This window comes from Oncorhynchus mykiss, chromosome 12 (genome assembly GCF_013265735.2).
Source record: "Oncorhynchus mykiss isolate Arlee chromosome 12, USDA_OmykA_1.1, whole genome shotgun sequence".
In the NCBI taxonomy this organism is placed as follows: Eukaryota; Metazoa; Chordata; class Actinopteri; order Salmoniformes; family Salmonidae; genus Oncorhynchus; species Oncorhynchus mykiss.
In genome coordinates, this window is record NC_048576.1 from 22,811,624 (window position 1) to 22,822,653 (window position 11,030).

Below are 11,030 nucleotides of genomic sequence, written 5' to 3' on the forward strand. Positions count from 1 at the left end.
CTGTGTCGGGCAGAACATGGCCAAGGTGTTCAAATGTTCATAGATGACCAGCAGAGTTAAATAATAATAATCACAGTGGTTGTCGAGGGTGCAACAGGTCAGCACCTCAGGATAAAATGTCAGTTGGCTTTTCATAGCCAATCATTCAGAGTATCTCTACCACTCCTGCTGTCTCTAGAGAGTTGAAAACAGCAGGTCTGGGACAGGTAGCACATCCGATGAACAGGTCAGGGTTCCATAGCCGCAGATGTAACGGATGTGAAACGGCTAGCTTAGTTAGCGGTGCGCGCTAAATAGTGTTTCAATCGGTGATGTCACTTGCTCTGAGACCTTGAAGTAGTAGTTCCCATTGCTCTGCAAGGGCCACGGCTTTTGTGGAGCGATGGGTAACGATGCTTCGTGGGTGACTGTTGTTGATGTGTGCAGAGGGTTCCTGGTTCGCGCCCGGGTATGGGCGAGGGGACGGTCTAAATTTACACAGACAGAACAGTTGAAACTGGAGCAGTGATGTTTTTGGGCTGTTGTTGGGCAACACAGACTTTCAACTCCCTCCAAAGATTTTCTATGGGGTTGAGATCTGGAGACTGGCTAGGCCACTCCAGGACCTTGAAATGCTTCTTACGAAGCCACTCCTTCGTTGCCCGGGTGGTGTGTTTGGGATCATTGTCATGCTGAAAGACCCAGCCACGTTTCATCTTCAATGCCCTTGCTGATGGAAGGTTTTCACTCAAAATCTCACGATACATGGCCCCATTCATTCTTTCCTTTACACGGATCAGTCGTCCTGGTCCCTTTGTAGAAAAACAGCCCCAAACCATGATGTTTCCACCCCCATGCTTCACAGTAGGTATGGTGTTCTTTGGATGCAACTCAGCATTCTTTGTCCTCCAAACACGACCAGTTGAGTTTTTACCAAAAAGTTATATTTTGGTTTCATCTGACCATATGACATTCTACTAATCTTCTTCTGGATCGTCCAAATGCTCTCTAGCAAACTTCAGATGGGCCTGGACAGACGGCTTAAGCAGGGGGACATGTCTGGCACTGCAGGATTTGAGTCCCTGGCGTGTGTGTTACTGATGGCAGGCTTTGTTACGTTGGTCCCAGCTTTCTGCAGGTCATTCACTAGGTCCCCCCGTGTGGTTCTGGGATTTTTGCTCACCGTTCTTGTGATCATTTTGACCCCACAGGGTGAGATCTTGCGTGGAGCCCCAGATTGAGGGAGATTATCAGTGGTCTTGTATGTCTTCCATTTCCTAATAATTGCTCCCATAGTTGATTTCTTCAAACCAAGCTGCTTACCTATTGCAGATTCAGTCTTCCCAGCCGGGTGCAGGTCTACAATTTTGTTTCTGGTGTCCTTTGACAGCTCTTTGGTGTCCTTTGACAGCTCTTTGGTCTTGGCCATAGTGGAGTTTGGAGTGTGACTGTTTGAGGTTGTGGACAGGTGTCTTTTATACTGATAACAAGTTCAAACAGGTGCCATTAATACAGGTAACGAGTGAAGGACAGAGGAGCCTCTTTAAGAAGAAGTTACAGGTCTGTGAGAGCCAGAAATCTTGCTTGTTTGTAGGTGACCAAATACTTATTTTCCACTATAATTTGCAAATAAATTCATTAAAAATCCTACAATGTGATTTTCTGGATTTTGTTTTCTAATTTTGTCTGTCATAGTTGAAGTGTACCTATGATGAAAATTTACAGGCCTCTCATCTTTTTAAGTGGGAGAACTTGCACAATTGGTGGCTGACTAAATACTTTTTTGTCTGTCTGTCTGTCTGTCTGTCTGTCTGTCTGTCTGAGACTGAGACAGACAGACAGACAGACAGACAGACAGACAGACAGACAGACAGACAGACAGACAGAGAGGGGGGGGGGCGTAGTAGGGGTTAGTATGGTTGGCTGACCATATGTCTGCGGTTCTGTGGTGAATGAGGATCTGGCGGTGTTGTTAAATCCCTGAGAAATGTTCATTTTGGATCCCACTCTTTGCTTACATACCTTATGCACACCCACCCTCCCTCCCTCATTTCCAATGTTCCCATTCCCTTTCCTTTTCCATTATGTATTTCATAATCTTAATGGAATTTAAAACGAAATAAGACAAAACAAAAACAGTTCTTCAATGTACCCATCATGTTTGTATAGTGCAAATGCAATGGAGGCTTACTCTCCAGTCATCACCACACTTCACACACATATGGAAATCTTTAAGGTCTATAGGAGAGAGGGAAAGGTTGGTCAGGTAGGCTACCAACACAAAATCCAGACTATATGGAGGAAGGGCACTAGTCTTGCTAACACCAGCCTCTCTAGCATGCTGTTTAGTCACGTGAGCTGCGCGTCAGCCAGGCTAGAAGGGCACCAGGCAGGTGTCTCATTTTCACCTGCAGAACACCTGAAGTAAATCTTTCTGCATTGTATTGGGCTGGTCTTCTCAGTCTATGCTGACAGGCATTTTAATACAGCGTACTGGAACAAGGACGTCTGGCGGGGAAAGGATGTCCAGTTCACAGTGTGATGCCTAAACCACTTTTCACCCCACCCTCACAATCAGTGGACAGTCTGCTACCTCACTGGGTTCTCTGAAAGTCGCATTGCCCTTGCTTGTGGACTCCTTGATCTACTTTGTATTTCTATGACATGCCAAGCGGTCTCGACTCCCGTGGGACCAACCTAGATCATCACTTGGATTACACGAGCCGTATATCGCCTACCCCTTCCCCGCTGCTACTCCACTCATGCCCCACACCCACTCTCTAAATACAGACTTTCCGTGACACTGGGAATGGATGTTTCCCTGAACGACTATAACTGAGCAATTAACATAGATTATCGGAAAAAAGAAAAGTAATAAAGCCTACAGAAGAAATTAAAGAAGACAAGGGAAACTAATGGACAATGGGAATAATTAAGCCTATTTTAAATGTTTCTTATATAAACATTGTAGACCTAGTTTTAGAAACAGATCAAGTAAAAAAAAAGGCAAACCTGCGAACAGTTCTATTTTGCCCAACATCTGTCATGATTTCGGCGAATTGAGGTGTTGGACAAACGGGACATACCCTGCGCGTATTCACTCACATTTTGGCTATACGATACCAGAGAAAACCCATTCCCCTCCGCCAGCATCCTAACTGATGTGCCCGGAGTGCTCTGCTGATGCCCGCAGGAATTGTTGCATTCCCACAATCCTTTCTCCAACAAACGGATTACAGACAGTAGCAGTTGAGAGATTCTGACGGTGCCCGAATTTCCTTGGCAAGGGTAACTGAGCGGGATGAGAGATGAGTTACCTCCTCTCTACACTGGTGGTGTTGTAAGTTAAATGTGCAGTAACACTTGATGCGCAGTAACCCTTGATGCGCAACCTACGATTTTCTGGAGTGAAACGAGTGCAAGTATCCCGTGTTACATGAATGGTGTGTGTTTGTGTCTGTGCACATGTGTTTCTCTTCATGCATGCTCGGACTATCATTCCAGCACCAGTTAACAGTTAGACACGTCAGAAAGGGTCCACGTTCTCCTTTAGACATTTGATTAATGAAAAAACATTTATCTGGACAGCTAACTATGGTATAGAAATTGCATATGCATGCTTCTGTTTTTCCAATACCATGTGGTGGTGGAATCTTGTGTTTTTTTATCTGTGCAATTCCTCTGAGGCTGTTCCACATGGTCATACAGTTTATAAAACTATCATGTCAGCACCTGCAGCATTGCTCCTCCGGTCACTCAACCATGTCCCATAACCTCTTTTTATTCTCCCCAGACTGAAAGACCATTTGTCACTGACAAAGGGTCTGCTAACAGGTTATGGATTAACAAGTGGACTACAGTATGACTGTACCTTATTAGTGCCTTTGATTGGGTGTTTGACAGGATTGTGATTAGTTAAGTGGATAATCAGTAACTACCGCTTCCCCAAATGGGGCATCCATCCGCTATAACCAAGCATAAAGCAATTCTATCAGACTTGTTAACGGATCTTCCATTTACTGTTAAAAGTCACCCCGTTTCCCTCTGTAAAGTGTCCCTGTCAATCCCATTTTAGTCATGTATCTCTCAAACTTATTCTCCACTTCTCAAACAGAGAAGAGGTCAGGTTTGTAGAGGTAACACAGAGATAGAACAGAAGTAGACAAGGAGCAGAAGTGGAGCAGCAGACATCTGTGTGCAGTTTCCACCAGCTGTAGGCTGTGTTCCAGGCATCTGGACAGCACAGTAGGTATAGGGGTCTCCTAATGAGCACACAGCCAGACGGTACTGGGAAGCTGAAACAACATTCTACTGGTAACGTTTCTCCTGCTCTCCCCCCTCTTTATTTAAGATGGAGTTCAGCATTGTAATGCAATCTATGTATCTATGCATGTGCTGTGTATGCCGGAGAGGGATAAGAACTTGAAGTGCTTAGATAGATTGCTGGATGGATTTGTGAATATTGATATACTGTTAGCTCGCCATAGATATGAGCTGAGCTCAGCAGCTGTCCCTGGAGAGCGACAACGTGGCCACTGTCTCTTGATGTGAGGTTTTGATCTAAAAAAGTACATTTTTTGGAGGCATAGAGACTCGTTTAAAATTGTTGGTGGAGGCAGAAAAGAGGCAGGGACATGGCAGCCAGACAGCTTTTCTATTCTTTTGGGATGAAAAATACCACATGTAATCTCAAGGCAGATCCATTCTCCCCTTCTCTCAGATCTGTCCAGGCTTTACTGGTGGTCTGCAGCCACCTGCAGGTAAATGTGTGTATAGAATTGTATCCATTTTGTTTTTTTATATCCAATTCTGGATAAAGTCTCTCATTCTAACCACATGCCTGTTTGTTTTGTGGTGGTACAGGTCTTAGCTGTGGACAATGTTAATTTCAGCGTATACGTGGAGAATCAGACACGAGGTCGAGACGCCATGAGTCGCCGGCAGCACAGAGTGTACCAGCTCTACAGCAGGACAAGTGGCAAACACCTGCAGGTGATGGGGAGGAGAATCAGTGCCAAGGGAGACGATGGGGATAAATATGGTAAGATATAATAGTTTTGAAAAAAGGGTTCTTCGGCGGTCCCCATAGGAGTAGTTCCACGTAGAACCCTCTGTGGAAAGAGTTCTACATGAACCCAAAAAGGTTCTACCTGGAACCAAAAAGGGTTATTCTAAGGGTTATCCTATGTGGACAGCCGAAGAATCCTTTTAGGTTCTAGATAGCACCTTTTTTTTCTCCTATGAGTGTACTTCCTATTAACATATTTCACATTCACATGAATATACAGAACACTCCAATACAAATCAGAATCAGCTAGAACCAAACAGTAATTCCCTGTATGTTATCGTACCTACAGTACATGGCCCTTAAATTCATAAACTATCAAATGGACAGACAAGCCCTTTGGCTACTGATGACAGCACGGAAAGTGGTACCGGAGCGCCATGTCTAGGTCCAAGAGGCTTCTAAACAGCTTCTACCCCCAAGCCATAAGACTCCTGAACAGCTAATCAAATGGTTACCCAGACTACTTGCATTGCCCCCCCCCCCCCCCCCTCATCTTCTATGCTGCTGCTACTGCTGTTATTATCTATGCATAGTCACTTTAATAACTCTACCTACATGTACATATTACCTCAATTACCTCCTGCACATAGACTCTGTTCCCGGTACCCCTGTATATAGTCTCCACATAGACTCTGTTCCCGGTACCCCTGTATATAGTCTCCACATAGACTCTGTTCCCGGTACCCCTGTATATAGTCTCCACATAGACTCTGTTCCCGGTACCCCTGTATATAGTCTCCACATAGACTCTGTTCCCGGTACCCCTGTATATAGTCTCCACATAGACTCTGTTCCCGGTACCCCCTGTATATAGTCTCCACATAGACTCTGTTCCCGGTACCCCTGTATATAGTCTCCACATAGACTCTGTTCCCGGTACCCCTGTATATAGTCTCCACATAGACTCTGTTCCCGGTACCCCTGTATATAGTCTCCACATAGACTCTGTTCCCGGTACCCCTGTATATAGTCTCCACATAGACTCTGTTCCCGGTACCCCCTGTATATAGTCTCCACATAGACTCTGTTCCCGGTACCCCCTGTATATAGTCTCCACATAGACTCTGTTCCCGGTACCCCCTGTATATAGTCTCCACATAGACTCTGTTCCCGGTACCCCCTGTATATAGTCTCCACATAGACTCTGTTCCCGGTACCCCCTGTATATAGTCTCCACATAGACTCTGTTCCCGGTACCCCCTGTATATAGTCTCCACATAGACTCTGTTCCCGGTACCCCTGTATATAGTCTCCACATAGACTCTGTTCCCGGTACCCCTGTATATAGTCTCCACATAGACTCTGTTCCCGGTACCCCTGTATATAGTCTCCACATAGACTCTGTTCCCGGTACCCCCTGTATATAGTCTCCACATAGACTCTGTTCCCGGTACCCCTGTATATAGTCTCCACATAGACTCTGTTCCCGGTACCCCTGTATATAGTCTCCACATAGACTCTGTTCCCGGTACCCCTGTATATAGTCTCCACATAGACTCTGTTCCCGGTACCCCTGTATATAGTCTCCACATAGACTCTGTTCCCGGTACTCCTGAATATAGTCTCCACATAGACTCTGTTCCCGGTACCCCCTGTATATAGTCTCCACATAGACTCTGTTCCCGGTACCCCCTGTATATAGTCTCCACATAGACTCTGTTCCCGGTACCCCCTGTATATAGTCTCCACATAGACTCTGTTCCCGGTACCCCCTGTATATAGTCTCCACATAGACTCTGTTCCCGGTACCCCTGTATATAGTCTCCACATAGACTCTGTTCCCGGTACCCCTGTATATAGTCTCCACATAGACTCTGTTCCCGGTACCCCTGTATATAGTCTCCACATAGACTCTGTTCCCGGTACCCCTGTATATAGTCTCCACATAGACTCTGTTCCCGGTACTCCTGAATATAGTCTCCACATAGACTCTGTTCCCGGTACCCCTGTATATAGTCTCCACCCCTGTATATAGTCTCCACATAGACTCTGTTCCCGGTACCCCCTGTATATAGTCTCCACATAGACTCTGTTCCCGGTACCCCTGTATATAGTCTCCACATAGACTCTGTTCCCGGTACCCCCTGTATATAGTCTCCAGATAGACTCTGTTCCCGGTACCCCTGTATATAGTTTCCACATAGACTCTGTTCCCGGTACCCCTGTATATAGTCTCCACATAGACTCTGTTCCCGGTACCCCTGTATATAGTCTCCACATAGACTCTGTTCCCGGTACCCCTGTATATAGTCTCCACATAGACTCTGTTCCCGGTACCCCTGTATATAGTCTCCACATAGACTCTGTTCCCGGTACCCCCTGTATATAGTCTCCACATAGACTCTGTTCCCGGTACCCCTGTATATAGTCTCCACATAGACTCTGTTCCCGGTACCCCCTGTATATAGTCTCCACATAGACTCTGTTCCCGGTACCCCTGTATATAGTCTCCACATAGACTCTGTTCCCGGTACCCCTGTATATAGTCTCCACATAGACTCTGTTCCCGGTACCCCTGTATATAGTCTCCACATAGACTCTGTTCCCGGTACCCCTGTATATAGTCTCCACATAGACTCTGTTCCCGGTACCCCCTGTATATAGTCTCCACATAGACTCTGTTCCCGGTACCCCTGTATATAGTCTCCACATAGACTCTGTTCCCGGTACCCCTGTATATAGTCTCCACATAGACTCTGTTCCCGGTACCCCTGTATATAGTCTCCACATAGACTCTGTTCCCGGTACCCCCTGTATATAGCCCCACAGTATTTGTTTAACACTGCTTTTTAATTATTTGTTATTCTTATCTCTTACTTTTGTTTTTGTTGGTATTTTCTTAAAACTGCATTGTTGGTTAAGGGCTTGTAAGTAAGCATTTCACTGTAAGGTGAAATGTGTTGTATTCGGCACATGTGACAAATACAATTTTATTTGATTTGATTAACAGACCCTAACATGAGAAATAGAAAGAGGAAAAAGATGGAGCAGCAGTTTCTGTGTGTTAGACTCAGTCCCACTTTACGCCATTGATAAGGTCCTTGGTTTTCCATTTACCCTGCTTTGTTGCTTTGTTGGAGGGGGATCTAGGGGGTTTGGGGTAGGTAGTGAGAGGGCGATAGAGAAGGAATGTATGTTATTGATTGAGTTTGACCTCCGCATTATGTTGTTGGGCTACGTCAATGATCTAATTGCATTTAACAATCCCCCCTACAATCTGTCTTTTTGGGCCTCTGTTTCCTTACAAGCCCAGCTTGTTGTGGAGGCTGATACCTTTGGAAGTCAGGTGAGAATCCGTGGTAAAGAAACCAACTTCTACCTGTGCATGAACCGTCGAGGCAAGCTTGTGGGGAAGGTGAGACAAACACCATTTTTATTCTGACTCTTGCTATACTTTCCTTTCAATGTGGAGTTTAACCTGCAGTTATTCTCTTTCATCTTGTATTGACATGAGCATGTGTGTGTGTCTCCTAGAAGGCTAGTAATCGCAGTGCAGACTGTGTCTTCATTGAGATGGTATTGGAGAACCACTACACAGCTCTGAGGTCAGCATGCTATACGGGATGGTATGTGGGATTCACCAAGAGGGGACGCCCCAGGAGAGGCCCTCAGACACTGCCCAACCAACAGGACGTTCACTTCATGAAGCGCCTGCCCCCCGGGGAGCAACCCGACCTGCAGCCCTTCCGCTTTACCAGTCAGCAAGAGGAAAAAGAGAGTGAGAGGGACCCGACCAACAGCAACTACAGCACCTAGATAGTCAACTGTCCTTCCCCCAGTGAATAGAATGTGAGTTTGCTTGGCTGAGCCCAGGAAAATAGCTTTTTGGTGTATCCCGAATATACATCAAAAGACTTGAAATTAAACAATCTGACCACGTCATCAGTGGTTGGTGCTGTGATGTTGTTTCAAAGTCCGTTGAATTACAATTTACAGTGCCAACCATTCTAGTTAGGCTACAGAAGATAGCTAAAGTCACTGTTTGCTACCACAGGGGTTAAAGATGTGCTACCAAAGACGACTGAACCAGAGTTCAATACCAAATATTCATGTTTTGAACATCCCAATGATGACGAAAACCATAACATTCATGTTTTGAACATCCCAAAGATGACTGGTCAACCTTTCAGTAACAAACATCCGAACCACCAAAGATGACTGGACTATAATGTGTAGCCAACACAGAGGGTCAGTCATGGTTTCCCAAGACATTTCTTGTATGTTTCTCTTCATATTTGATTCAGGAGCTACTGTTGCTGCCTATTCACTCAATACAGAAAGCTGCTGTAACGTAGTAATTACAATATCTTCAGCTTGACTCATTGGAAAATATTTAACAAGAAATTGAGAAATTATATAATGGATTTTTATTACAATCGTTATCACAATTATTTTTTCAACTTGATGGTATGACAGCTGTTTTAGACCAATGGTATTGCCTTAATTGAATACATACACTGAGTGTACAAAACATTAGGAACACCTTCCTAATATTGAGTTGCACTCCCCTTTGCCCTCAGAACAGCCTCAATTCATCGGGGCATGGACTTCACAAGGTATCGAATTCGTTCCACAGAGATGCTGGCTAATGTTGACTCCAATGCTTCCCACAGTTGTGTCAATTTGGCTGGATGTCATTTGGGTGGTGGACCATTCTTGATAGACACAGGAAACTGTTGAGCGTGAAAAACCGAGCAGCGTTGTAGTTCTTGACACACATACACAATCCATGTCTCAAGGCCTAAAAATCCTTATTAAATCAGTCTCCTCCCCTTCATCTACACCAATGGAAGTGGATTTAACAAGTGACATCAATAAGGGATCAAAGCTTTCACCTGGTCAGTCTATGTCAGGGATGGTCAACTTTGATGGGGGTGGGGGCCACAAACAAACAGATCTCATCATGAGGGGCCGCAGTGGCTTGTGGATCTGCGTACCCACATCCATACACCCCAGCTTGCGAGCAAGACATTTTAGTGGCCCACCTCATGACAAAGAAAACATTTGACGTTTACAAATGTATTTCCTGCAATTCTACACATTTTACCATGAGGCAGAGAATATTTAGCAATTTCATAACTCATTTCATGCAAGTCTACTCATTTTGTCATGGGGCGGAGGCAAATGTTTGCAGTTAATTACATCTGATAAGCAATAGGCCCGACCCCGGTCAGTAGTTCGACCATGCTTACTAGTTTAGATGGGTTAGTCTAGCTGCCAGCAATCTAAAAACATTTAGCTGATGTGGGCTAATTGAGTGACTGCTGATGCACAACCAAATTTCTCAATTGCACCTTGTATATTCTATTATTATAACTCTCAACAGTAAGTGGAGACCCCGACCTGAGTACCCCCCAAAAATAATTGAAATTGGTCCGTGGACAACTCATAACCTAGACATTGCTGACACCATGCTCAGAGTCATTGCTGCTGTGTTTCATACAAATAAAAAAACGTGTACAAGTTCCATTTGGTGGTCACTGGGAGCATCTGCACGGAACACAGAATATGTGCCAAACCACAGGATTAAGTCAATTGATTCTTCCTTTGGAAAATGAGCTGAGCCTATGGAGACTTTCTCGGATGGGATGCACCTGCCAATACATAGAATCAATGGTGATTAGGTTAATACAACTACTAAAGTCTTGAGTTGATAAATGGGAAACGAGCTTCAACAGAGAGTACCTATACACTAACATATTAGTGTTATAGATGTATCTACTTGTGAGCAGTGCAGCCTTCCATAACTGGATGGTGGCCTCATTGAGGGCCACACCCATAATCATGATCATTTCCTGCAGCTGGGACTCTCACAGGCGTGTGCCCTGTAGCAAATATGGTGGATAAATGAAGATGTTGTATAAATGATCACGGTTCGTGTCTGTGTAAGTGAGCGTTCCCTCGCTCATAGTTCCTTCATAATCTCTGGCATGCTCACGTGAGAGAGGGAACGTCCCATTCAGACAGGATTTTTTTTCCAGTG

General features: G+C 44.9%; 1 protein-coding gene across 1 annotated transcript; it reads left to right on the forward strand.

The window, feature by feature from the left end:
- The first annotated feature begins 2,624 nt into the window (after positions 1-2,624).
- Positions 2,625-9,521, forward strand: LOC110536821 (fibroblast growth factor 18). The gene is made up of 4 exons (XM_036939650.1): positions 2,625-3,319; positions 4,700-4,739; positions 4,843-5,020; positions 8,296-9,521. The coding sequence occupies exons 1-4, from the start codon at positions 3,288-3,290 to the stop codon at positions 8,427-8,429; spliced, it is 384 nt and encodes a 127-aa protein (XP_036795545.1). The 5' UTR covers positions 2,625-3,287; the 3' UTR covers positions 8,430-9,521.
- The last annotated feature ends 1,509 nt before the right edge of the window (positions 9,522-11,030 follow it).